We start from the raw sequence: 27,723 nt of genomic DNA on the forward strand, positions 1-27,723 counted from the left end.
CAAGCAAGGGGAGCGGCAGGCAGAGAAAGAGGGAGAAGCAGGCTCCCCACTGAGCAGGGAGCCCAACACAGGGCTCGATCCCAGGACCCCGGGATCATGACCTGAGCTGAAGGCAGACGCTTAACTGACTGGGCCCCCCAGGTGCCCCACCAACCCCCCTCTTAATGCCCTCCTATGGCACCTCCCTTCATGCCCACAAATGAGCAGACAAAAGGGCCACAGTGTTCTGGGAGAGAATCTACCTAGAAACCTCTGCCTGCACCCAGATTCCCAGAAGCCTTTGTGTGGGACTGAAAGTGTGCCATATTGCCATCTTACCATTCCCTTGCAGGGCCTTAGGCCCCCCACGTAAGGACTTTGCAAGGAGTCCCTGTCCCTCTGACAGGCCAACCACCACCACCATTACTGTACCTGGTGAGCCCCAGGTCTGGGCCCTGCAACGTCCCGGCCTCCTGTCCATCCTGCTGCCGTCCAAGGGCTGTGACTTAGCCCATCTCGTGCTGATACTCAGGGCCTTTTCCCATCTAGCCCCAAACAGCCTCATTTCCCACTGCTCCCTCTTCTGTGGCCTCGCTGCTGACTTGAGTGAGGCTGTGGGTCCCCCCACCAGGTTTTGTTCGGGCCATTCTCCTTCCCTCACCAATTGCACCTAACGCAGCGCAAGACACGTGACGGCATATTGCATGAACCTACACTTGGGCGAGAGACAAAAGCAGGGTGCCCCTCTTGCCTCCCAGCTCTGTGGCCCACCCTCCCAGCTGGCCCTGTGCCCGGGGAGAGCTCCTCCCCCGAGTCCCCGCAGCCCACCCTGGTCTCACACAGCGCCCTTTGTCAGGCCTCCGCTCCCAAGGGCATCTTATCTGCCTAAACAGGTTGTAATCTGCCAGGGTCAAGGACCCCCTTCCTCCTGCCAACTGGGAGTAAACAAACCCTTTTGCCTAGAGGGTGGTGGCAGCCCTGTGGAGTCCAGGACTCACCAGGCTCCTCCCAGGGCTGCAGCCGTGCGGCCTCCTCCCCCCTGGGCCCTGCAGGAAATTTCCACTCCCTGCCCTCAGCGCCCCCAGGCCCTAGAACCAAACTCTGAGACCCCCGCCCCCAGCAGTCTCCCCTTCATCGTGCTGCTCTGGCTTCCTCCCTCCAGTCCCCTGAAGCTGCTTTCGCGACAGCGCTATCATGCCCCCTCCCCCTTCTCCCTGCCAGAAGCACTGCCCCCCGAACTTCTGCAGGCCTCCTCCTCCTCCTTCAGGCCTCAGAAGAATGTCACCTCTACAAAGTGCCCTGTGTCATTGTCCCGCAGTGCTTAGCACCCTCCAGAGCCTGTCTGGGACAGAACTGCCACAGGGCCCCTCCCCTTCCTAGAACTCCCTAGAACCTGGAGAACAGTGCCTGGACCTGTCTCACCCATGAGTGAACCAGGGCTCTGAGAGGTGAAGTGACTTGCCTGAGACACAGGAACGGGGGAGGAGGGACTGGAAAAGCCAGGTGGGCTTGGTTCTGGGAACCCCACACACCTCTGGAGCTGCAAGGCCTCCACCCAAGCTGCAAAATACATGACTCACTGGCCGGCTGCAAAAGCTGGCCATCCTGTGTGTGAGCTCCGAGCCTGGAGGGTGTGGGCACTGTCCTGAGGAAGCCCACAGCAGGACCAGAGAGAGCCAAGCTGGATCCAAGAGACACAGGAAACAGAACCAGAGCTTAGGTGCATTTATTCCTGTACAAATCGTTACAAAACCAAGTGTGGGGTAGTCGCCGGCTCCCAGCCCCCACCCCAATGTGCAAAGGCTTGCTGCTGGCCTCTTCCTCCTCCACCTGACCCCTCCGGCTCCACAGCCTCCTCCAGGAAGCCCTCCAGTCTTCCCTTCCAGGCTCTGGAAGAGCAGGGGCAAGCCCACCCCACTGAGGTCCAGCAAAAAAGTGCCTGATGTAGAGTGAGGGGGCAGGACCCAGGCGACGTGGCTCCTGGTCCCCTGAGAGCCTTCCCAGGCCCAGCTGAGGGGAGACCCTTGGACGACTCCAGCAGCTGCAGACAAAGGGACTGCATGAAACCCCAGTGTGGCTGGGATTCCCCTTTCTCAGCCCCAAAGGCTACTCCAACAGGTGGAAAGCCTCACTGCTGGATGGCAGAAAAGGGAGCCTGGCTCTTTAAGAGCCAAACTAATGGCAGCTGAGTGGAGGGACTAAGAAAACAGCTGAAGGTTTGTCCCTTTCCTATTAGACTCCCCCCCAAACCCTGTGGGAGTTTACGCAAAAATACCCTAAGTTTCCAGGAGGAGGTGAGGAAGGGGACTCTAGACTCCCAGGGAGTTGAGCCCCCCAGCAAGGGGTGGTGCTGGAGGGGTCCAGTCTTAGGGAAGACAGACCCAAGGAGGTCAGTGGGGAAATTAGGAGGGGGCCTCAGACTCCACGTTAGAACCTGACACAGGCAGGATGGCGACCAGAGAGGGGGCAAGGGTTTTGTCCAAAGCCACTCAGGGCAGAGCCAAGACCCGGATGCTGGCTCCCACCTCTAGGAGCCACCGCCCCCCCCAAGCACCCCACAAATGCCCTGGCCTGGCCTCCGGACACAGCTCCCACTCCCGTGCAACCCTCTCTTTCTGGCTCTGGGAAGTGAGGGAGCAGCACAGAGCTCCCAGCTCCGGACAGGACCCCCTTGTCCCAGCCAACAGGGAATGTTGGGGGGGTCCATCCTGGGGCTCTGAACCAAGGCCTCGTGGGAAAGCACATGTCCTTAGCCTCAGATAACTTCAGAAATACCCTGATTGACTATGCTCAGACCCTGACTGGACAAGAAATACCTCCAACACCCCTGATTAACCACATAGCTGAAATCCCTGATTGGTCAAGAGATACCCCCAGGCCCACACTGGCTGGAGGATACAAGGCCCTGATTGGCCCGAAGACACTCCGGCCAGCCTTGATTGGCCAGGAGATGGCCCTTGGTTGAGTGGCTGGGAGGAGAGCGGCCTCTGGCGCGCCCCCGTGAGAGGTCCACAGGCAGGGCGGCCTAGGCCCAGGAGGGGTGGGAGAAGGTGATTCCATACAGCTGGGCCCAGGAGGAGAAGACCCTCTTCTCGGTGATGAAGCGGTGGTGGTTGCCCTTGCGGCTGTGCTCATTCTGGATGTAGGTGACACACTCGTCTGGCCCCTTGGGCTCATAGTAGTGGTAGGGCATGCGCTGGCGGCGGGGCCGCTGGCTGGGGCAGAGCAGATGGGAGCGGTCAGGGCAGGGGGAGGCACCAGTGGGGCCCTTGCGCTCACCAGCTCCTGACTTGCTAGAGGACTTCAGTGGGGGAAATCCCTGCCCCTCCCAGAGCCTCAGTTTCCCCATCTGTAAAATGGATGTAGGGTGGACTAGATTTATGACCACCCAACTTTTTTTTTTTCTTTTAATATGATTGAAACTTTTCCTTTCCTTAAGAGGGTGGTGGTGTAGGGTAGCGGTAAGAAGTAAGGGCTCTGGAGCCTGGCCCCAGTGCTTACTGTTTGTGGGACCTTAGGCCACTCACAAAACGTCTTCCTCAGTTTTTCTCATCTCCGGAACAGAAAGAATAAGGCAACTGTCCATTAGGGTTCCTGTGAGGAGTAAATGACCTAACAAATGTAGCCAGGCCTGGAACATGGTCAGTACTCGGTGAAGAATAGCTGTCACCTAGCGGGCTTGTTGTATAATATTATTAATGATAGTGATTATTAATATACGAACTCTGGACTCTGGCTGAGTTGAGGGGAGGCCCCTGAGATAGGTAGCCCCACGAAGCCTAGATCTCCACAGAGCAGTTTGAATACCATTAAATAGAGGCCCTCAAAGGCACCCCCCAGCCAAAGTTTCTGGGGTTCCATCCTGCAGCCAGTGACTGGGTGTTGTTGGGAGGGGGGGCTCACCTGCAGTAGTCGGGGGGGACCATGCCATAGACGTGCACGTGGTCACACAACTCTACTGCAATCACCATGGTGAACCAGCCGGTGCTCAACCACGAATGGGACTTTTCCCTGGGGGCAGAGAAGGGGCATGATGAAGGGGCATGCAGATGGGAAGGAATGGTCAACCCCACCTGGAGCTTCCCAGAAGTCCTCCCACGCCCCCTCTATTGGGGCCCTCTCCCCACTTCGGTGACCCCCTAGTCCAGCCCCACTGTGGGAGCATGTACATGCTGGCAGAGGGGTGGTCTGGGCAGAGATGCGGGGTGTGGGGAGAGCTCCTTTGAAAGAACAGCGCATGCTGGGAATCAACTCCTGGGGTGATTAGTCACAGTAGGGCAGGTTGCAAGTGACCATGAACTTACTAGACTCATGGTCTTGCTTGACGGAGCTTGCTAGAAGCCGCTGTGCCCACACTAGAAGCAAACGCCTAACGGGAGCCTCATCAGAGAAGGCCACGCTGTGACCACAGGTTCAGAGCAGGGCATGGAAAGGAGCCAAGGGCCTAGAACGGAGCTGCCCACTAGAGCAGCCAGGAGCCACATGTGAGCACATGTGGGCACATGACGTGTGGCTGAAATGTGCTATCAGTATAAATATGAACAGGATGCTTTAGTATGAAAGAACGAACACAGAAAATGTCACTGGTAGTTTTTGACTATATGTTGAACTGAAAATAGTTTGGATATATTTGATTGAAGGTGGTTCTTTGGGAAGTTTAAAAAGAAAATAAACCTCTCGCGAGACTGACAAAGAGAGAAAAGACACAAGTTACCGATATCAAGAATAAAACAGAGGATATCATCACAGACCCCGTAGACATGGGAAGGGCAATAAGCAAACCATAAACAATTACATACACAAATTTCCCAACTTAGATGAAGTAGGCCAATTTCTTGAAAATCAGAAACTACCAAAACTCAGCCAAGATGAAACAGATTAACCTGAGTATGTGTGACTATTAAGAAATTGAATTCATCGTTCAAAACCTTCGAAAAAAAAACTCTCCAGGCCTAGATAGTTTCACTGGCAAATTCTACCCAACATTTAAAGAAGAAATAACACCAATTCTACACATTTTCTGAGGCCAGCATTACCCATAAGACCAAAGTCAGGTAAAGACAGTGCAAAAACAAAACTATAGATCGATATCTCTCATGAACACAGACACAAAAATCTCAACAAAATACTAGCACATCATATCCAGCAATATATAAAAATAATACACCACAACCAAGTGAGGTGCTGTATTATTGGTGGTGTAACAACCAGTTTATTCCAGAAAAGCAAGTCTGATTCAATATTCAAAAATCAATCAATATTCAAAAATATATATGGTAGTATAATCCACCATAGTAATAGCCTTAAGGAAAACCACATGATCATATCAATTGAGGCAAAAAGAACACGTGATAAAACTCAATATCCAATAATGATGAAAACTCTTAGCAAATTAGAGAAGGGAACTTCTTCAACCTGATAAAGGACAGCTAAAAACTCTACAGCTAACATCTTATTCAATGATGAAAGACCAAATGCTTTCCCACTAAGACTGGGACCAAGGCTACTCTCCCCACTCCCCACACAACTTGACCTTGTATCAAAAGTCCTGGCCAGTGTAATAAGGCAAGAAAAAGAAATAAGATGTATACCCATTGGAAAGGAAGAAATAAAACTGTTCTGAATTACATGTCCTTGCAACATGACTACGTGTAAAGAAAATCCCAATGAACCTAGAAAAATCTCCCAGAACCAATAAGTAAGTTTAGCAGGATTATAGGATATAAAGTCAAAACACAAAAATCAATCGTATTTCTGTATACTAGCAATGAATAATTAGGAACCCCTAAAATTTTAAATATAATTTGTAATAGCTCCCTCAAATCTTAAATATTTAGGGATAAATCAAACAAAGTAAAGGATCTCTATGCTGGATGTATTGGGTTACATAAAATATATTAAAATTAATTTTACCTGTTTCTTTTTACTTTTTTAATTTGGCTACTATAAAAATTTAAATTACATATATGGCTTGCATTCTATTTCTATTGGATAGCAGAGGCCTAGCTGCTTTGGGGAGATCAGCCAGAAAAGGACATGCTGGGAAAGATGTATCCTTAGGCTAGAGCATGCTGGGAGCAACTACTTGCCTAAAGCAAGACATGCTGGGTACAGTGAATACCTGCCACGAGCTGTGGGGAGCTCTCCTAGAAAGATGCTAGGCATGTGCCACCTTAGAGCAGAGCATGCTAGGAGCCCTGTTTCCTCAGAGCAATGCATGCTGGGAGGAAGCCCTCCTGGGGAGACAACACAATGCAGAGCATGTTGGAAGTGACTCCTGCTAGGGGCTGGACATGAAGAAAATTCCCGAGGAAAACCTAACCAGAGGGTGGCAGGAAGTGACCACGCCCTGAGAACAGTGCATGCTAGGAATAACACGCCCTCTGGGCAGAGAATGCTGAGGGAGAGCACAGGGCTGGCCAGAGGGGGCAGGCAGGAGGCTGGTACCTGTCCTTGCCCGTCTCACCCCGGAAGAGGTCGTCAAATTGGCGCATGCGGCCGGGAGAGACGGCATAGGCCTCCATGTTGGGGAACACCAAGCCTGCCCGCTGGATGACACGCACAAGGCTGCCCTGGGGCTTCTGCATCTTGTTCGGCGGCCCCCAGAAGATGAACACAGTTTCAGGGGTCCGGTTGACGAACTCCTGGGGCCTCCGCAGCACACGGAATACGCTGGAATGGGCTACCACACGGAAGGTGGTCTTGTTGCCTACGTCGGCTGAGTAGCCCGTGGTGGGCGCGTCGTTCATGCGGATTGTGCACTCGGCTCGTTCAATCTCGGGGCCCAGCTTGGTTCCCAGCAGGTGGCTAGAGCTGGTGACAATCACACACTGGTGGCACCGGGAGGGCAGTGTCTGGGAGGGGGCAAGGAAAATCAACACTGTCTGTCACATCCACTCAGTGCCAGGCCCTATGCTCTGTACATCCAGGCCTCTAGGAGGCAGGAATTATTTTGCTCATTTTATTTTATTTCTATTCATTTATTCATTTATTTATTCAGAGAGCGCGGGGTGGGGGGGTAGGGCAGAGGAGAGGGAAAGGGAGAGAAAGAATATTAAGCAGGCTCCACGCCAAGCGCGGAGCCCAATATCGGGCTTGAGATCATGACCTGAGCTGAAATCAAGAGTTGACCGCCCAACTGAATGAGCCACCCAGGTGCCCCTATTTTGCCTTTTTTTTTTTTAATTTTAATTATTTATTTGACACAGAGAGTGAGAGAGCACAAGCAGGGGGAACAGTAGACGGAGAGGGAGAAGCAGGCTCCCCGCCAAGCAGGGAGCCCAAAGCGGGGCTTGATCCCAAGACCCTGGGATCATGACCTGAGCCAAAGGCAGATGCTTAACCATCTGAGCCACCCAGGTGCCCCTATTTTGCCCATTTTAAAGACAGGGAAACTAAAGGCTATTCACTTGATATTCAACAAATATTACAGCAAGCTGGCTAATGGCCAAATACCAGGGACAGAGCAATGAATAAAAGGGACCCCACTCCTGCCTTCAAGAGGTTCACGGTCAGAGAGACAGACAGTAAACAAATAAAAGACAAACTAATGATAGGTGGTGAGTAAAACATGCTACAAAGACAATACAATAGGGGCAAGGGATCAAGAGGGACAGGAGTGGGGACTACTCTAGAAAGATCACTGGGCGGGGGGGGCTCTCGGAGTTGAGACCTGGAGGATGAAAAGGAACCACGTAGGAAAGTACTCAAGGCAGGAGGAACAAGCAAGACCAGAGGTTCTGAAGTGCAAATGACCACAGTGTGTTGAGAAGCAAAAGAAGGCCACTCGGCTAGGGCAGACTGAAGGAACAGGAGGACAGGACAGTCATGCAGGGATGTCCCCAAAGTCACACAGCAGAGGAGTGCAGTGTTTGGGTAGGAACCCAGGTCTATATGGCCACAGAGCCCCAGCCTTAGTCCAGTTCCCCTAAGAAGGCATCCTTCCCAGGGCACCCCTGACATTTCCACACTACCCACAAACAAGACACCACCTTGTCAGTCAGGAAAGGGTGTGGAAGCCCCCTCTGGGCCTCTGGGCCTCTGGGCCCCACTGTTCCCCAATGGTGAATGAGTTGGAACCACATGTTCTCTGGGGCCTATTTTCTGCCCACAGAATCCTGTTCACCCTTTAAGCCTAAGCTCAGGTTCTACCTCCTCCAGGCAGTCTTCCCTGAGCCCTTACTCCAAAATCCAATAACAGGTCCCATGGACCTCAACTGATGACTTTTCCAGCTTCCTTGGGCTCTCCTGGCTTCCCCTGTCCAGCTGGAAGCAGCCACAAGCCCAGCGCTGCCTCATTCCCTGCTGTGTCACCCACACTCAAGCTCTTCCACTTTTCCCAGGTTCCATTATTTTTATTTTAAGAGTTCTTAGGGTCTCGATTAGGTGCTGATCTATGGGCCCTTTCCCAGTAAGGGTGTATTCAGATCCTGAGAGACTTAGGAGGATTTGTGAGGGAGGAGAGGAAGACAGGCAGGATCGGGAGACCTCCTCCTCCTGGAAGGTGTCCATATTCTAGGCCATTGATTATCTCCCTGGCATTCTGGAAAACATTTAGGGTTTAGAGGATTATAGGGTGAACCCCAAAAACACAACCTGAGTCTCATGGCTACCCAAGGCAAACAGAAGCCCTGGGAATAACGTTTGGCTTCTCTACACTCTGAGGGGGGTTGGGGCAATACCCTGGCTCCTCCCCTCCCTTGCTGTGTGGCTTTGGATAAGTGACTTTACCTCTCTGAGTCTTGGTTTCCCCATCTCTTCAAAGGGGCTAACAATGCTGACCTCACAGGGTTAGTATGATGATTACTGCTAATCACAGTGCCCAGCACACACAGCAGGCAACTGACAAAGGACAGCCATTATTATGACTGTTTTTGTATTGTCAAGTACTCGAGTGCTCAGCTCCCAAACCCTGTGTGGACTCCCCAGCAGAGACAGAGATCAGTGAAGACCAGAGACACCTCTCCTTAGGGATTCTGACTCAGGAGGCAGTAGGACATCAGCGCTAAAAATGGGACCTTGAAGAAAACAGAGGCCCAGAGAGAGACAAGGCACCTGTCGGAGGTCACACAGCCAACAGGGGGCTGAAGGCACTGGAACCAGGGCCTTGACTGCTGGGGTCCCCCCCTTTCCTTTAGAAAGAATGGAAGTAGCAGAGAGAAGAGGTCGAGGAGGTGGGAACAGAGACGGTGGGCAGTGGGGAAGATGAGCCGTCAGCCCGGTCTTGGAGAGCTCCCCAAAGCGGTCACGCTACCTTGTTGCCAAGAATTGGGACGTACGCGTCAGTGATGCTCCACTTCTTGAGGTTGACCGGCCTGCGGGTGCGGCCCCGCAGGGAGCCATAATGGAAGACATCATTGGCACTGTTGGAGCTGTAGAGGATGAGGATGGTGATGAGGGCGAAGAGAACCACGAACACTGCTGAGCGCTGCTCCTGGAGAGGGGAGAGGCTGGTGAGTGCCCAGCCACCCTACAGGCCCCCACCTCAGGTCCTTGCCACCTGCCATGCCCGGCTCATTCCTGCTCGTCATTCCAGACGGGTCCGGGCACCAGCCCCTCCGGCCCCCTGAGCACCCCCATCCCAGCACCAGTCACACTGCATTCAAACTGCCGTCCCCCCTAGTTAGACCATGAGCTCTGAGGGCTGGGACCGAGGCAGCTCAGGAAAACGTGAATGAATGGATCACTCTGACACTGTCAGAGTGATGCTCAGAACATTCTGTCATCTTTGACTCTGACCACTGCCCCTCTCCCCCGCCCTTCCCAGTCACCTTCTCAGCCAATCCTTTACCACAGATGGACCAGTCAAACCTAGGAGGACAGAGGTAGACCTAGCCCAGAGAGAGATAGGAACTCGCCCAAAGCCAGAGATCAGTGGCCACAGCAGAGCTCAAGCCAGGGCCTCTCAGGCATCAGGCACTTCTTGGTAGGAAGAGACACTGGTAGTGACCTGGGTCTGAGGCAGGTCCAAAGGAGCCCATTTTGCTGAGGAAGTAAAAAGCTGAGATGGGGACAAGAAATGAAAGGGGACTTACTTTGTTGCTACTCATCTCTCTCCGGCCTCTGCTGAGGGGCAGGGGCCGGCGTCCTGCAGGTGGCCCAGGGGGCAGGGATGTGGGGTCACACCTGCAAGTCACAGAAAGGTTATGGCTTGGGCACTCTCCCCTAATACAGCTGATCAAAGGCTACACCCTTCCCACACAACCAGCTCTCCTACCCACCCGTGACTTCAAGGCTCAGGGCCATATCCATTTTGCAGAGGGAGATACTGAGGCCCAGAAAGGGCAGGAACCTGCCTGAGGTCACACAGCCAGGTGGTGGCAGAGCCCTGTCTCCTTGCCCCTGGCTCTCTCCCACTCTGCTCTCTGAGCAGGGACCTCCCCACACCTTAGCTCTCCTAGAGGGCTGGCAGGCCTTAAAGCTGGCTCCCCAGCTGGGGGGCTTGTCCGCCGCCCACACACACTCCCAAACTCTGACTTAGGTCCCTGTGGCCTTGGAATAAAGCAATATTCCTTCTAGGTCCCCAAACTCCTCTGCACAGGCACCCTTCCAGATCTTGCACAAACTGTCCCCTGTATCTAGAACACCCTGCCCTCTTGCACCCTGCTCATGCCCTCTCATCCTCCAAGCCTGGGGTAGGCCAGCAACTTCCTGTGTGTCACCTCCCGGCTAGGCTGAGAGCTCTCAGATCCTCACTCACATTCTCCGCTGTGCCTCCGAAGCCACGCAAATGGGTGCAGGAGGTTCGCTGAATGACTTCGTTAATTAACAATAAGATCTTCGGCGATTAAGGGCAGACTCACCAATGGGCTATAATCAGAGCCCCACCCTGAGAGTGGGGGTAGGGGGGGTCTCCAGTAACACTGCAGCCCAGGACAGACCTTCCTTCCTGCCCATCTGCCCTCAGCGGCCGTGGCTGTGAGGGGACATCCTCACAGGTCCTAGCTCCCTCCAGACCTCAATTTCCCCACCTGTTAAAAGGGAGTAAGTACTTGCATCCAGCCACCTCCACCAGATTCAAGGCCAAAGGGAGAGTGTGCAGAGGAAGAAACGGGTGCCCTGGGCTCCCCAGCTCGGTCCTCCCCTCCAGGGGCCTCCCAGCTCCCGCCGCTATCCCCGCCCCCTGACCTGGCCGCTGTTTACTCCCGCACTGCCACCAGGAATAGCCACAGAACCTCAGGCCAAAGGAGGCTCCCCCCAATACCGCTCCTGATTGGTTGGGCTCCGACTCCGCCCACTGACCAACCCCGCCCCTTCCCCGCGGGAGCCCCCCTGCTCCCAAGCCGGGTCTCAGATTTCTCCCGAGCGGGAGGGCCAGTCAGGGAGCTCTCGGGACTCTCATTGGGTCCAATGCCCGCGATACAGATCAGGAAACTGAGGCTCATTAGAAGACAAAAGCAGCTTGTCTTTGGACTCACAGCCCGTTAGGGCGCAAGACAGGAGTCCAGAATCCCTGCGTCGCTCCCACCAGCATTGACCCTCTGGCAGTCCAGGCCCTCCCGGTCTGGGCGGAACCTCTCCTCACTACCGTTTCCTTCTTATGCCCCACCCCCACCCCCACCCCCGCTCCAGACACACCAGGGCACTCCAGTTCCCAGGCTCACCCCCTACATTGCCTGAGCAGTGCCCTCAACCAGGTCCACCGACCCCCTGGTCAGCTCCGTCACAATCCTGCTCTGATAAGGCCAGGTCATACAGCATCTCAGGTGCCAGTGTGAATCCCGGTTCCACCACTTACTGGCTGAGAGGCCTCGGGCAAGCCATGGGACCTCTCTGAGCCTCAGTTTCCTCATCTCTGAAATGGTAATAATAAGAGTAGGTAACTTACGGGGTTGTTGAAAGGATTCGAGCAGATGTGGCAAGGGAATCACGGGGCTTGAAAGTGCTCGGTCAGTGCCTGTCAGTAGCTGCTAGTCTTGTGGTTATTCATTGTTGGAAGCCTTCCTCACCTCGAGCTTGTGAATGAAACACTGCCCCTTCTCGGACACCTAACCTAGTCACTTCCCTCTAATATCGAGGAAGGTGTGCAGGAAGCCACACTACGCATCATCCACTCACCCCATCCTCCTGGCAACGCTGCAAGGGAAGGGCTCTCATTCCCCATTTCACAGATAAGGAGACTGAGGTTCAGAGAGGCAGAGCTGCCCAGAGTCTGCTAGGGAGCCTTGTTTACAGGCTTGTTGGCAGGGAGCAGCCCGGCGCTGATCCTGCCAGGATCTCTTTCCAGGATCTCCCTGGGCTGGAATAGGCCAGAGGCCACCAAGTTTGTGCTCAGCACCCGGCCTAGCACTGGGGAGCAGGCCTGCTGGGGAGCGACTTGCTCAGGCTGGGGAGGCGGCAGCTCAGAGCGCTGGGCCAGGAGCCTGTCCTCAGCCCCGAGGCTGGCAGTGCAGGAGGGCTCAGTCCGTGGGCTAAGGGTGGGGGCCACACCCTGCCCTCTGTTTGGGGGCTTTGCCTCTCTCAGCCGGGGGAGTCCTCCTGCAGGGTCGAGACGCCCCCACAAGCCGCGTGGGAGGAGGGCTCCGGGGAGAAGGGGGGGGCTCCTAATGTCTACATGGGGGGTCGCTGAGCCCGTGGGTCCACTGGTGGGGGGCGACTCACCCTCTCCTCTTGCGCTGACCCCCTCCCCAATTCCCGCACTCCGGGCGGTCCAGAGCCCTAGCCCCAGCTGGGAAGAGGAGGGAGGCAGGACGGCGGCAGGTCCCCGAGCTCTAATAGGGTAGTCAGCGGCAGGGGCCCCGCGAACCCTGCGACAGCCCTTGGTCGCGAGGACCGGGATCTCCAGGCGCGGCTGCCGAGAGTGGGTCTAGGGGAGCCCTGGGGCCCCGCATCTTCCCCTTGACCGGGGGCTCGCGGCCCCTGCCCCGGGGCGCAGGCAGCGCCCCCCTCCCGCTGCCCGCCCCCGCGCGGCGCCCGCTCACCTCCCCCGGGGAGCGCCCGGCCCCCCGCGGCCCCCGAGCCCCCTCACATGGCGCCGGGAGCCGAGAGCCGGGGTCCGCGCTGCTCCGGCCGCCCAGGCCCCGCCGCAGCCCCCGCCCGCCGGGTCCTAGCGCCGCCGCCGCCGCCGCCGCCGCCGCTCGGGCCCAGGCCAGGGAGGCGGGCGGAGCCTGGAGGGGCCGCGGGTGGCTCCGCCCCGGGGCGGTGCCGGGGGGAAGGGTGAGGGGCGGGTGACCCCGAGCCCTGACTGCACTAGCGCGTCGCTTGCTCCTCTGGGCAGTCGGTAGTGGCAATGAAAAAAAATCACAACCGCCTTCCGGAGCCCTTCAGTGTGAGTCGGACCCGCTTCTATCTCGCTTCATTGCCTCCACGACCCGGATGGGGAAACTGAGTCCCGGGGTACACTGCGCTTGGAATCAGTTGAGTTTCTCCTGGGCTCCCCTACCCGGGGCCTCCAGAGCCCTGTATCCACTAGTCACCGTGGATGAACTCAGGGGGCCTCCCTTGGATTCAAGTCCAGCTGTGCCACCTACTAGCTGTTCAGGGTTGCATATTACTTGCCCTTCCTCTGCCTCTGGAAAATAGGAAGAACGACCTCATAGGGTGTTGTCAGGATTAAAAATGTTATGTTACTTCTTTTTTTTTTTTTTTTTTTTTTTTTTTTTTTTTTAAAGATTTTTATTTATTTATTTGACAGAGAGAGACAGCGAGAGCAGGAACACAAGCAGGGGGAGTGGGAGAGGGAGAAGCAGGCTTCCCGCCGAGCAGGGAGCCCGATGTGGGACTCGATCCCAGGACCCTGGGATCATGACCTGAGCCGAAGGCAGACGCTTAACGACTGAGCCACCCAGGCGCCCTGTTATGTTACTTCTTAGAGTCATTGAGGTATTCATGACATCGTTTTATGTGATGTGGCCATGACAGGGGCCTGCTTAAAAAAACAAAGGAACAGGGGCGCCTGGGTGGCTCAGTCGTTAAGCGACTGCCTTCGGCTCAGGTCATGATCCCAGGGTCCTGGGATGGAGCCCCGCATCAGGCTCCCTGCTCGGCGGGAGGCCTGCTTCTCCCTCTCCCTCTCCCCCTGCTTGTGTTCCCTCTCTCGCTGTATCTCTCTCTGTCAAATAAATAAATAAAATCTTTAAAAAAACAAAAACAAAAACAAAGGAACAGCCCAGCTAAAATGAAGGATGCAGATCAATATGCTCGGACAGGAAGAAATGTCTAGGATATTTACAGGCTATTTAAGTGAAGAAAGCAAGTGAAAGAAGTTAATCATTCTGGAAAAGGAAATAGTAAAAATTTGCTTTCCGCTCCTGGATATGTCCCCTGGAGAAATTCTTGCACATGTCCACAAGGAAGTTTGGAGTAGCAGGGCTTGACATAACACAAAACCGGAAACAGCCCATATATTGGTCAACAGGAGAATGGATTTGTTTCCTTGGCAGGATGCCGAGGTGGAATATTATATAGCAGGGAAAAATGAATGAGCTACAATGACATGGATGGATTTTAGAAACATGAGCAGTGAAAAAGACAAGTCCTGGAAGACAAAACTATACACTAAATTAGGTTTTCTTAAAGATTTTATTTATTTATTTGACAGAGAGATAGAGAGCACAAGTAGGCAGAGAAGCAGGCAGAGGGAGAGGGAGAAGCAGTCTCCACTAAGCAGGGAGCCCAATGTGGGGCTCGATCCCAGGACCCTGGGATCATGACCTGAGCCGAAGGCAGCCGCTTAACCGACTGAGCCACCCGGGCGCCCCTATACACTATATTGTTTAAGCATATAGCTGGCACCCCTCACAGCCACGGACAGGTTTAGCTTTTGCCTATCCAAATGATTAAAGTTTTAACCCAGCAAAAGTCAAGAACACAGCTGTCTCTGTGGGGGAGGCAGGGATGCAAGGAAGGGGAGGGGAGGGGAGAGGAGGGGAGGAAACACAGAGGCATGCAGTTCTAATACCACTCTGGTCTTTCAGCGGGGACCTGGGTTCAAGAGGTTTGTTATATTATTATGTTTTATAACTTACAAGTATGACGCATGCCATCATTTCTATGTATCACAGTATTCAAAAAGAAAAGAGAAGGAGGAAATAAATGAAAATATGGAAATACCTTTGGCCTGTCAGTGATTAAAGTGTTAAGAGTGGTTATTTCCAGGGATGCCTGGGTAGCTCAGTTGGTTAAGCGTCTGTCTTTGGCTCAGGTCATGATCCCAGGGTCCCGGGATCGAGTCCCTCATCAGGGAGCCTGCTTCTCCCTCTGCCTGCCACTCAGCCGGCTTGTGCTTGCTCTCTTTCTCTCTGACAAATAAATAAAATCTTTAAAAAAAAAAAAAAAAAAGAGTGGTTATTTCTGGAATGATGAGATTATGGGCTGCTTTTGTTTTTTTTTTTTGTTTTTTTTTTTGAGGGGGGTGTTTCACTATATTTTCCAGAAATTTTAAGATAGTGATTACACAATGTTTTTATATTTAAAAATGAATTTTTAACTTATAAAAAAATGAACTGCATCTATAACATGATTTCTTTTTAAAAATACAGCTGTCTATGGCTGTATATTTGTAAATGTACAAAAAAGGTCTGGAAGAATCCACACCGGACTACTGGTTGTAGTCTCCCCCGGAAAATGGATGTGGGGCAGGAGGGGTGGGTGCTACCGTTACCTTTTGCTTTGTCAAGTTCCAGGTTGTTTACACTGGACTCATTTGTTTTGTTTTGTTTTAAAGATTTCATTTATTTATTTGACAGAGAGAGCATGCACAAGTGGAAGGGGCGTGGCAGAGGGAGAGGGAGAAGCAGACTCCACTAAGCAGGGAGCCCCATGTGGGGCTTGATCCCAGGACCCTGGGATCATGACCTGAGCCGAAGGCAGACGCCCAACCAGCTGAGCCACCCAGGCGCCCCTGGACTCACTTGTTAATACCACTTTGTGTTCCATTAAAACAAAAGTGGGCGGGGGGCGGGCCCAAGGTCCGTCGTCTAGGCTGTGGAGACACCCCCACTGGGCAGTAGGGCTCAGTGGAGAGAGCCAAAGGTGGATTCAAGGCTTCTTGCCCCCCTGCTGTCCAACTCCTTCTGCTTCCTGAGCCCCACCCAACTTCAGCCACCAGACCTTGCCCTGCCAGCCCCAGGACAGAAAACCGCGGGGCAGGAAACAGGGCAGTCCGGTGGGAAGCCTGATGTTGGGGGTTCAGAGAAGAGGAGCCCCTTACCCGAAGTCACCCCGCAGTTGGAGGCTACACCAGGGGCGGGGGCGTCCTGTCCCCAGCTCTGCTTCCTGCCCCAGGCCAATGACAAGGACTCCAGAAATCAGAAAGTGCGACAATCCAGCTCCTGGACCAAATCCGGACCTGGAGCGCCCCCCTCAGGCCTGCCATGTCTGCGGGCCCAGGCTGACTCCAGGAGGCTCGGTTTTAGGGCCGGCTTCCCTTTCCTGGGCCCCAAGAACAAGAACAACATGTCAATAATCACAAGGATAAGAACAGCTCCGGTGTGTCGGGTGCTTTCTCCTGCGCTAAGCACTTTGCAGACAGACCTCACTGAATCCTTAAAATAACCAATGAGATGGGCACCAGGCTCCGGGGGAGAAAACGAGGCTCGGGGTATGCGCAGGTGCCCAGGCTGGGATTCCCCCACGCCTGTCTGCTGAATAACCACGAGCTGCTCTGCCCGGAAGCCCCAGGCCTGCCCCACGCCCACAGCAGGGCCTTCATGGATGGGCGGCCATATTAATGCTGGTGCTACCCTCCAACCCTGCCCAGAGTCTGTCCTCCCCACAGGGCTGCCCGTCCATGGTCTGCCAGAGGTGGCCTCTGCATCAGTCCTTCCTGTCCCAGAGTGGGGGTCCTAAGTGTGACCACCCTCCCTCCTTACCCCTTAGCAATCTTTGCCCTAGGAAGAGCCCACAGGGACCTCCTCACCCACCACCCCAGCTCCCAGTTTACACGGATGAAACCAAGGCCCACAGAGGGCTCAATACCTGCCCCAGGCTCCCCACTGCCTCCTGGGCAGAGCCAGCGTGGGAGCCAAGCCTGGAAACTGTAGCCTCTTTCCCTCTGGACAGAGAAGGAGCCCAAGGGAAAGGCCTTTGGAGGAGAGGCCAGTAAGAGCCCCCAGCAGGTGTGGGCCTGCACACAGGCGCTCTCCATAAGCTCACGTTACCTGGGCAGTGCGCCTGGAACCAGGAAGTAGCTGGTTCTTGACAGGCTAGAGTGGGCAGGTGGGCCCAGGTGACCCTGGATACAGGAGCCCACTGGTATCCAGAAGAACCGGTAACCCTTTCCTCACCCGGTAGATGAGGTGTGAGTGTGAGTTCCTGGCCTGGTCCCGAGTTCCTTCTGAGAGAAGAGACCCCTTAAGACACTTCCAGGCTGTGAGGCTCACCTGGTTTCCCCTTTGACCTCAGGAGGAAGTAGATGTGTCCCCAGCAGGCCTGCTGAGGGGACAAAGGAGGAGGGCTGTGGACAGGAAACAGAGCCCCAAAGAGGGGCTGCACACCACAGTGCACCACCCCCACCACACTCCTTGCAGGTGGGAGGAAGCTCCGGCCCCCAACTCACCTTGTGGAAGGTGGCCAACTCCAGTGGCCAAGAAGGGGCTGCCTCAGAGAGCCTTCGGCAGGCCCAGAACCCTTCACCAGAGCAGCCAGGGGTCCTCCTCTTTGGCCCGGAGGAAGTAGCTGGTGGATTGTTCCTGCCAGGTCACCACCCCAGAAAGACACATTATTTAGGCCAACCCAGCACAAAAACATCCATCGGGGGCAGGACCAGGACAGAGGTTCCTCTGTGCACTGGGCCCAGGGGCTGAGCCAGCATGGGGGGGGGGGGGGAGGGAGCCAGAGGAGGTGGCAATCTCTTGGGAGGGGGTTGAGTTCAAATCCCATCTGGTCCTTGGAGACTGAGATTGAGGCTGTGAGCAGGGAGGCAGCTGGTGAGGGTGGGAGGTCTTCTTGCCCCTCTGTCACTGCCAAGGGGGTACTGGGTTAGCCAGGGAGATCCTTTTGAAAATGATGGGTCCCGCCTATCAAGTGCCAGCCCTGGGGCCATCTCTCTGAATTCATACAATCCCCTGGGGTAGGGACTACTTTTTTTTTTTTTTTTTAAGGAGGCTCCACGCCTACATGGGGTTTGAACTCACAACCCTGAGATCGAGAGTCGCACACTCTACCAACTGAGCCCGGCAGGCGCCCCAGTAGGGACTACGTTAATACCTTTTACAGATGAGGAAGCTGAGGCCTGGAGAAAGGCACTAATCTGCCAGGGTTCCACAGCAGGAGACTGAGCAAGGCCAGGACTCTTCCAGAGCCATCCCTCTGAGCCTGGAAGCTCCCCTCCCAACCCTCTGCCTGCCAGGTTACCTCTGCCCAATACCTGGCCCCGAGACACTGGCTACTGCCAGGCCAGTGGGCCCGCCTGGCAGTGGGGAGAGGGTGCTGGGTCACCCGGACTCCCTCGCACAGCTGGCCCCATGATTTGTGGGGGTCCAGTGCCAAAGGAAAATGTGCAGCCTCTTATTAAAAAACAGAGTAAGAATTTCAAGTTGACAATAGCAGAGCATTATGCTAAGCATAGGACTCTGAACAGCTGTCCAGGTTACAGGCTCATGAAGCAGGCCCCAGACCCTGGGGCAGGGAGCCAGAACCCCAGGGCTCCATCCCAGCTGAGAGCCCAAGGTCCTGGGGTCCCGGTTCTCCATTAGTCTCCTAGTCTCCATTAGTCTCCTGGTCTCCAGTGAAGGAAGGAAGGAGGGAGGGAGGCAGGGAGGAGAGGAAAAAGGGAGGGAGGAGTAGTGAAGCCCTCTGGTGGGCTCTACCCAGCCCCCTAGTGCAGGGCCCAGGCACTCAGGCAATCGCATCCTGGCTCAGCCAAGCGGCTTCTCCTTATCTGTAAAATGGGCTAACACTAGCCCCCTGACTGCAGGCCCTTGCTCACTGGCGCTTGCTAACGGTTTACTGGTGGGTCTGCTTTTCCCACCTTATAGGTGAGGAAACTAAAGCTCAGGGGCGGAAAGCCTGGCGCCTGCCCTCCGCCTCCCTTCCTTGCAGTGTGACCAACTCCAGAGTTAACAGGGGATTTCACTGGTAAGGTCCTTGGAATTTAACTCGGACCAGGGAGGCAACATGGGGTAGAGGAATTTCCTTTCCACCCTGAGTCATTTCCTCCCAGGCCCTAGACTCTCCTCCCACTGGTGCAGGACAAAGGGTCCCCTGGAAGCCTCTGAGTTGGGGCGTTCCCTGAGCCAAGTGCAGCCAGGGAGCCAGACCTCCTGGCCTGGTGGGGAAGCAGGTAGGCTCCTGGGGAAGAAACACATGGGCAGATTAAATGGCCAGAAGCCCAGCCAGCTGTGGGCCTGGGAAGGGGCCCAAGGACTCAGCCTGCCCTCCAGTCAACAGGTTAGGGGACTGTGGCAGGGGGAGGAGCCCCAATCCCCACCCCCAGACACATGACCACACTTCAACAGGTTTCCAGAAAACACATATTTACCCGTACACTCCAGAGGTGGCCCTGGCAGTCACAGTTCAAAGGCCCCTTTGCCCAATGAACCGCAAGCTGCGGGCTGCCCTGACCAGGGCAACGAGCCTGGGTAGTGTGGTGCCAAAGGCAGTGGAGGGGGGAGAGTGAAGAGGGACCAGGGCTATTGCAAGATCAAAGATCACGATGCTGGTGAATGGCGGCGGGGCACTGACCCCTGGGGCAAAGGCCACTGGAAGATCCAGAGAAGGGATGAACCCCCAAACGAAGATTTGGATGACTCAGGGAGTGGGGTGTGGAGGAGGGTGCAAAGGTCGCCACAGTCCTCCTCTTCTCCCCATCAAGTCCGGAGCCCTGAAAGGACTCCAAGTGTCCCCAGGGTAGGGCAAGAAGGGACCTTAGGTCCATGAGGCATGTGGCGGGAGACAGGATCCATAAATTAAATGTTTTTGGTGGAGTGTGGAACAGAGGCCCTGTGAGGGCGTGGCGGCCAGCCAGGTGACGGGGCTACTGGGTCCTCCAGGACGGGTGGGCGAACACTATGGGCCTCTTCTTGGCCCAGCGAGAGAACACAGCCTTCTCGGTGATGAAGCGGTGGGCACTGCGGGGCGCCCGTTCATGCGCCAGGTACATCTGACACTCGTCCAGCCGGCCCTTCTCAAAGTAGTGGTAAGGCACCGAGGGGTGGCTGTCCTCCCTGCGGGCGGGGAAGAAGGACAGACGTGCGGTGTCTGAAACTCGCCCGCCTCCCGCCACCTGCTGCCGCCTGCCGCGGCCGCCCCTCACCGGGTGCTCCCACCGAGCCCCATGCCAGGCCCCGGGGAAGGCCAGGACAGACGCAGGGAGGAGCGGGACAGCCCACGGATCTCAAAGGCCAGAGTTTGACTCCGGCTCTGCCTCTGGCAAGCTGGCTGACGCTGGGCCAGAGACGTACTCTCTGAGCATAAATAACCTGTCTATAAAATGGACATGGGCACCTGAGAGCACAAATCCAAAAAGATCAAGACTGCCAAGTGCAGGGGCCATGGCAGAGGGCACACGGGCTCCCATCGTCTCGCCCACGCGCTCATCAAGCAAGCTCCAGAGAGGACAGAAGATAAAGATCAGGGACCTGTTCTGCACGCTCCACACGTGTTACTTACAATAATACTGGAGTATTAGAGTATCAACGACAACAGATCAGATGTAATCTATCCCTGACACGCATTATCAGCCAGTGCCTGATGATGCCGTTCTAAGCACTTCGGTAGACTATTCTCTCTCTAAATGTTTCTACCACCTTCTAGGGAAGGTGTGATTATTTTCTTTTACGCACGAGAAAACGGAGGCCCTGGGAGGTGGCAGGACTGGCCCAAAGTCACAACGGTAGGGTGAGACTGGTCAAGAGGCTGGGCTCCTTCCCACCAGGCACTGGGTCCAACGGGTGTCTGAGCCCCAGCCGCCCACTGGGGAGCCCACACACCCTGCACTCCACAGCTCTGAGGTCCCCCAGGCTGAGTCAGGACAGGGGGCCCACGGTCTTCCCTGCCCCGGCCTTCCCTCCCACCCAGGACCCGGCCGGCCGACCTGCAGTAGCTGTCGCTGACCATTCCATAGACCACAATCTCCTCACACAGCTCCAGGGCGAGGATCATGGTGAACCAGCCAGTGCTGAGAAAGGAGCCCGACTGCCTCCTGGCAGGAAGGAGAAGAGTCAGCCCAGCTGCTTCCCTGACTCAAGTGGGAGCAAGGGGCTGTGCGGCGGACCCAGCCTCAGCTCTCTTAGGACATAGTGCTGGTTACCCTCCCACCCAAGGGCCCCTACCTTGATCCCTGCAGAGGGGACCCTGGGGGAGGCTGGGAAGGGGACAGAGCCAGCCCAAGATCGGCAGCAGGTAATAGGTGGAGCTGGATGCAAACCCAGGCCTGTTCAGCCCCTTACCACCCACACAGGACTTGAGAAAACCCCCAGACGATGGTGTGGGGACCCGGGTCACAAGCTCTGCTCATCTAAGGGACCAAGCTTGGGGAGATGGTGGGAGGTCATAGCGCATAGTGGTTGAAAGTGGGTAAGACAGTTGTCTGGCGGGACACCTGGGTGGCTCAGATGGTTGAGTGTCTGCCTTCGGCTCAGGTCATGATCCCAGGGCCCTGGGATCGAGCCCCACGTCAGGCTCCCGGCTCAGCGGGGAGTCTGCTGCTCCCTCTCGCTCTGCCTCTCCCCCTGCCCGTGCTCTCTCCCTGTATCTCTCTCTCTCAGGTGTATAAATAAAATCTTAAAAAAAAAAAAGATGGTTGTGTGGAGTCAGATGGTCTTCATTTCAAACCCTGAATCTGCTCCACAGTATCAGGTTTGCTCAAAAACCTCTCTGGGACTCACTGACCCATCTGTGAAATGGAGAGAATTATAGGTAGTTATAGGGAGGGAACACTGTCTGCTCAGCACCCTCCCACGCCCCATGCCCACCTGGGAGCAAGGGGCTGTGTGGGCAGCCCAGGCCTCAACCCTCTCAATGCACCAGCACTGTTACTCTCCCAGCCGAGGGCCACTCACCTCCACCTCAACAGAGGGGTTATGGGGTGGCTCACTCATTCAAACTCAATACCTCCCGGGCCCTGTGCTGGCCAGGAACCTGTCACAGCCAGTGCTAACATTCTCAGGGGAGGCGGCAGAAGTGCTGAGAAGACAAGGAGACAAAGGAAGGGGACAAAGAATGTCAGGCAGGGAGGTACGCCTTCAGACGGGGTGGTCAAGGAGGGCTTCTCTGAGGAGGTGACATCCCATCCAGACCTGAATAGCAAGGAGTCAGTCATAGGCAGATGTGGGGGAAGAACATTCTAGATGGAGGGAACAGCATGTGCAAGGCCTGCTTCTGAGGAAGCCCAGATGGCTGGGGCAGGCTGAGTGAAGGGAGATGACGAGATCACAGACAGGCAGGGGCCAGATCATACGAGGCTTGCAGGCCAGGGGAGGGGAGGGCGTGGGAGCCTCGACTTTATTCTGCGTGTGAAAGTGAAGCTGCTATCAGGTTGAGGGCAGGCCACCAATGGGATGAATTCACTAGGGTGGTTGGCGCTCAGACTACAGGGGGCCAGAGCACCAGCAGCAAGAGGGTGCTACAAGGGCGGGGGCGGGGATGGGGTGGGGGGTGGGGGGATGGTGGCTTAGGTCAAGGTGGCACCTGTGAGCACAGGAGAGTCAAGAGCCCACGATATGTGGCAGATGATGCAATGAAAGGAGTCAGGTGCAAAGCCCAAGCTTCTGGCTGGGAAACTGGTGGTTGGCGGCTGTATTTCCTGAGTTGGGGTGGGGACGGGCTGGGGGAGGGGGGGAGCCAGTGGGCGGAGGAGGTAGGCGGGAGTCAGCGAGCGTGTGATAAAATGAGATCTTCCATGCAGAGTGCTTAAGTCAGTGCCTGGTGCACGCAGAGGGCTGTTACTACTGTGAACTGTCACTTTTGTTATCTGGCAGGGACTTCCGAGACCAATTCAGATCTCAGGGAGTATCCCCTCCAGAGGGAGGAGCTCCCTGCCGCTGCCCCACCCGGCAGTGCTCCCCTATCTTGTGCTTGCAAAGCCAAACACCCCTCACCACCGCTGGGGATTTTTCATCTTTGTGCTAATTCAGCGAATGACCGTCTTTCTGCTTCTGTCCCCCCTCAGAGGCAGGAGCACCCCCACCTGCCTCCATCGCTGCTGGCCCCCCAGCGCCTGACGGAGCAGACCCTTGTCTGCCTCCGGCTCGGGTCATGATCCCAGGGCCCCGGGATCGAGCCCCGCGTCAGGCTCCCGGCTCCCAAGGCATGCCCCCAGCCGGCAGGGAGCCCCCCGCCCGCCCGCAGGCCGGCTCCAGGCTCACCGGTTCTTGCCCGTCTCGTCCTGGAAGACCTGGTCGCAGTAGGCCATCATGCGCTCGGTGAAGGTGTACACCTGCAGGCCTGGGTACATCCTGGTGAGCTGCAGCAGCGTGCGGTACGTGCGGCCTCCCAGCGCCCGGTCCATGTGCCTGCCCGGGCCCCACACCACGTAGAGCGTGTCTCGAGCGTGCTGGAAGTAGTGCGAGTAGTTGCGCAGCAGCAGGGGCACGCTCGTGTGCGAGACCACGCGCAGGGTGCTGCGCCCGCCCACGTCCGCCTCAAAGCCCACGGTGGGCGCCTGGTTCATGCGCAGGACGCACTCGGCGCTGTCGATCTCGGCGCCCAGGCCCGAGCCCAGCATCTGGCCGGAGCTGGACACCAGGGCGCAGCTGCGGCATGGATCTCGGACCAGCGGCTGCAGGGAGAGGCAGGGAGAGGCAGAGACGAAGAGAGAGGCGTGAGCGCGCAGCTCCCACGGCCCTGCTCCAGCCCCTGACTTCGCCTGCTCCCTCTATCAGCTCCGAGTACAGCATCAACCCATTTTGCAGATGAGGAATTTGAGGCTGGGCAGGCGGAGTGACTTTCTTACGGTTGTATGGATAGCCAGGGGCAGAGCTGAGACTCAGAGCCCCATGCTTCCTTTTTTTTCTTTTTTTTTTTTTAAAGATTTTATTTATTTATTTGACAGAGAGAGACACAGCGAGAGAGGGAACACAAGCAGGGGGAGTGGGAGCCCGATGCGGGACTCGATCCCAGGACTCTAGGATCATGACCTGAGCTGAAGGCAGTCGCTTAACCAACTGAGCCACCCAGGCGCGCCCCATGCTTCCTCATCAGCCATATTCATGTCCCTTTTCCCGATTGCTGAGGCCCTAACCGGCCCTCCATCCCGGGTTCCTTATTACAGTTACATGAGCAAATATTTATAAAGCACTTAGAGCAATGCCTGGCACAGATAGGGTGTCATATGTGTGTTTGTTAAGTAAACATGAACCTTAGCTCTTCACAATCACTGTTGGACCACTCCATCCTCTGCCCAAGCCCCAGTCACATTATGCCCAGTTCATTAAGTAAAAGCGGGGTCTTTAGCGCCACAATAACATTGAGAACCCCTGGTTCTGAGCCTGAATCCTGGCTCAACCACTTCCTCTGTCTCTTGGAGCCTCAATGTCCTCATCTGGCAAATGGGGATGAAAATATTATCTACTTCATCAGGTTGTGAAGACTCAATTAAAAATGCCTGGAGAGTGGGGTGCCTGGGTGGCTCAGTCAGTTAAGCATCTGACTCTTGATCTCAGCTCAGATCTTGGAAAAAAAAAAAGGAAAGAAAGAAAGAAAGCCTGGAGAGTGATCAGTGCAGACCCAGAGCACAGTGAGGGCCCAACGACCATCTCATTATCTCTCGAAAAGCAGAAGCTGAGTCAACACGCCTGCAAATGTTCCCTGGGGGTTAGAGGTCAGGACTCCCAGAAAAGGACTTGCTCCTCACTCCATGTCTCCATGTCTTCCTGGGGGCACAGGGGTTTACAGTGACCTTTATCCCACTCTGGGACATTTTATATCTAACATCATGTTGATTTAGGGACTCAGAGGTCCATTTTCCTATTCCTATTCTAAACCGCGCCTGGCAGAGCAAGCATGGGGAGGTGGGTCGTCACCCCCTGAGCCCCAGTGTCTCTGTCTCCCCATGAGAGGGAGAGCTCTGGGGTTGACGTGACTTTTCTCTGTCATCTCTATCCCCGGCAGCCATCAGTACAAGGCAGGGCATATCCAGATACACACCTGCTGCATGAATGGATTATGCACATACATAATCAATTCTAAAGACACACAGAACGATGCACAGATCACCATGGTGGGATGGTGTCTGTCTCCCCCACCGGGTCTAAGAGCTCCAGATGGCCAGCCGCCCTGGCTGACTCATCTTTTTCACCTCTAGCTCCCAGCTGAGAGCAGCCAGGCAACATTTGTTGAATTAAAAAAAAAAATTTCCTCTTAGAACTTGGGGCTCACAGAGGTCAAGTGGCTACTCAATGTCACAGAGCTGGTGAGCAGAGGGGCCAAGCCTGGGGTCCAGGCTGGCCTGGCATGAGCCTGGTTCTCACTTACGCCCAGAGAGCTGGGGGCACCCAGGCAGCCGTGGCCAGCCCTGTCGCGCGACATGTTGTCCGGCCAGCTCACCTTCCCATCTGGCACGCTGCTGTATCCGCTGAAGCGCAGGGGCCCCGGCACAGTGGGCCTGGAGTTGATGGAGGGCTGGGGGTCCAGGCAGGAGGCCAGGCAGAAGGGCACACCGGCCCAGAGGCACAGCAGGATGTAGGCGGCAGAGAAGCCCAAGGAGCACAGGATAACGAGGAGGAGCCGGCCCTGGGGGAGTCAGCGGTCGTGGGGTGTGGGCAGGGGTCCCTGGGGCTCCTAGAAGCTTATGCCCCAGCCCCATGGGTCCAAAGCCCAGCTCAGTAGCTTCCAGAACATTAGCACGGTCCACGGTCTCTGTTAACCAGGGCTTCCTCTGGGCTTCCAAGCTCAGGCCCTGGAGACAAGCCCTATTATGATCCCCATATTCTAGATAAAGAATCAGGATGGGGCCTTAAAACCAGGCTGCAGAGCCCATACTCGTAACTGGAAGCCTAGGTGCATTGTGCAGGCTTCGGTATGACTGTCCACCCCTCTGGGCCTGTTTCTGCTTCTAAAAAATTGGGGCCCATAATGCCTGCAGTGCGAACGTATGGTAAGCTCTGTGTACCCCAAAGTGGTGCACAAGAAGACAGGAGAGCGGCCCCTCAGAAGAGCAGCCATCCTCCTTCAGACCCGGGACCCAGGCTGCCAGTGTGCCCACGCCCTGCCCCCTCCCCCGGCTGCTCAGTGACCAGCCCCCTAGCTCATGATCTGGGTCAGCGGCCCAGGAAGTGAGGAAAGTGTCACTCAAAGAATGGTTCCAATAATTGAAAGCTGCCACTCAGAGGCTCCCACCTCCACAAAACATGTGCCAGAGGCCATTTGAACCAGAAGGCCCTCCAGGCCCATTGGCCCTGCTGGCAGACTTAGTGACCAAGCCTTCAAGGGGGGGCCACCAGGAAGAGGCCATGACCTGGGGCTGCCCTCAAATGCTGGGCCACCCTGGTCACTGTGTGTGTCTCTCTGGGCTCTAATATTCTCCCAGCCTGCCCAAGGCACAGGTTCCCCCCTCAGAATCCACCTAGGAGCTGTTGGTGCTGAAAACTGGAGGGGGGGAGAGCAGCCCCCACCGTCCCCCCCAGGCATATCCTACCAGAGGCCTACCCTTTTCTGTCCACAAGCCACATCAGCTTCTAAAAATAAATCTCTCTGTGGCCAGCTGTGCGGGGGAGGGGGTTCAGCCCATGAGCCCTCAGGCTCTGCCTGGCACCTGGTCCTCTGCCCACAAAGGACCCAGAGACCCGAATTCAGGCGGTCGTGGCAGACTCCCCCAACATCCAGGGCCCTCTCCCACAACCAGGGGCTCCTGAATAAAGTCGAGAGCAGCTAAACAGCACTTTCACACCATGTCCCCCTCCCGGGCGGGTGCCTCACCTGGGTGGCCTCCGGGTGCTTGCAGGAGATAGTACTATTATCTATCTCCATGTCACAAGGCCCTGAAACCAGAGAGGGAAGACCACTTGCCTGAAGCCACACCGCCTGCCAACCAGATCAGCAGGGCTTTGAGGCCAGTCTGCCCTTCTTAGCTCAGGAGCAGTGGGTCAGAAGTGAGTCAGTCCTGCAGTGGGAGAGGTTAGGAGGCTGCTATGCCGGAAGTTCCCCAAGAGCCTTCCTCCTTACACCACTTACCGGGGCCTTCATGCTGCTGTCGCTGCTCAGCAGCCACCTGGCTGCCGTCTCCAGGGCTCGCGCTGGGAAGGGGTGGGGGCCAGGCACCTGCCAAGATCCGGAAACTCAGAGCTGGGTCCTGGGGCTCTGAGGAAACGGCGCAGGGAAACTGAGGCAGGGGAGGGTATGGGCCAGGGTCCAGGCAGATGACTCCCAGGAATCAAACTCCTTAAAGCCCCCCAAACGCCGGACAGCGCTGTCCGCATCCTAAAGGAGCTGCTATCGGGTGACCTTCGGGGAAACCTCCCGCCAAACCAATCCCCATTGTGCAGATGGGGAAGGAGAGGCAGGGAGGGGGAGCCCTCGGCTCAAGGTCACCCATCGAGTCCGGGTCAGTTAGAACCAGGAGCCAGGAGCCCCGACTGCCACCCCAACCCTCCTACCTCACCCCCCAAGAGGGATGAACGGTGAGGCCTGGGGCGGGATACTTCCACCCCTCTCCCAGATTCCACCGCCCCCTCCCCCGGCCAGGCGCTAACCAGGCGGACGGGCTGGGGCGCTCCGGCTGCTCTCGATCCGCTGCTCGGAGCTCCATGGCCCGCAAACGGGGCGGGACGGGCGGGAAGCCGGAGCCCCGGGGCGGAGGCGGCACCGGGGCTGCGGCTTCTGGAGGCTGGAAACCGAACGGCAGCCGCCGGCACCAGGGGCGGGGTC

General features: G+C 56.0%; 2 protein-coding genes across 18 annotated transcripts; both read right to left on the reverse strand.

The window, feature by feature from the left end:
- Positions 1–1,689: 1,689 nt before the first annotated feature.
- ST6GALNAC6 (ST6 N-acetylgalactosaminide alpha-2,6-sialyltransferase 6) lies at positions 1,690–13,056 on the reverse strand. Of its 13 annotated transcripts, XM_064579559.1 has the most exons (7): positions 12,900–13,055; positions 11,717–11,773; positions 10,014–10,104; positions 9,233–9,412; positions 6,427–6,833; positions 3,883–3,990; positions 1,690–3,190 (listed from the first exon to the last, which is right to left on the reverse strand). In XM_064579559.1, exons 2-7 carry the CDS (start codon positions 11,740–11,742, stop codon positions 2,770–2,772), a joined length of 1,233 nt encoding a protein of 410 aa, XP_064435629.1. In that variant the 5' UTR covers positions 11,743–11,773; positions 12,900–13,055; the 3' UTR covers positions 1,690–2,769. The 13 variants fall into 13 exon arrangements, with proteins under 13 accessions (XP_064435629.1, XP_045739161.1, XP_045739159.1 ...); XM_045883205.3 differs by lacking the exon at positions 11,717–11,773 and having other exon boundaries at positions 12,900–13,056; XM_045883203.3 differs by lacking the exon at positions 11,717–11,773 and having other exon boundaries at positions 12,947–13,011.
- A 6,321-nt stretch (positions 13,057–19,377) lies between these two features.
- On the reverse strand, positions 19,378–27,704 carry ST6GALNAC4 (ST6 N-acetylgalactosaminide alpha-2,6-sialyltransferase 4). Of its 5 annotated transcripts, none has more exons than XM_045883214.2 (7): positions 27,549–27,703; positions 27,031–27,117; positions 25,405–25,590; positions 23,226–23,638; positions 21,973–22,044; positions 20,954–21,061; positions 19,378–20,084 (listed from the first exon to the last, which is right to left on the reverse strand). In XM_045883214.2, the coding sequence occupies exons 2-7, from the start codon at positions 27,040–27,042 to the stop codon at positions 19,895–19,897; spliced, it is 981 nt and encodes a 326-aa protein (XP_045739170.1). In that variant the 5' UTR covers positions 27,043–27,117; positions 27,549–27,703; the 3' UTR covers positions 19,378–19,894. The 5 variants fall into 5 exon arrangements, with proteins under 5 accessions (XP_045739170.1, XP_064435635.1, XP_045739172.1 ...); XM_064579565.1 differs by having other exon boundaries at positions 27,031–27,156; positions 27,549–27,685; XM_045883216.3 differs by lacking the exon at positions 21,973–22,044.
- Positions 27,705–27,723: the final 19 nt, after the last annotated feature.

The sequence above is a fragment of the Mirounga angustirostris genome, unplaced genomic scaffold (assembly GCF_029215605.1).
Source record: "Mirounga angustirostris isolate CCGP_5_RB_7025 unplaced genomic scaffold, mMirAng1.0.hap1 SCAF_15, whole genome shotgun sequence".
Taxonomy (NCBI): domain Eukaryota; kingdom Metazoa; phylum Chordata; class Mammalia; order Carnivora; family Phocidae; genus Mirounga; species Mirounga angustirostris.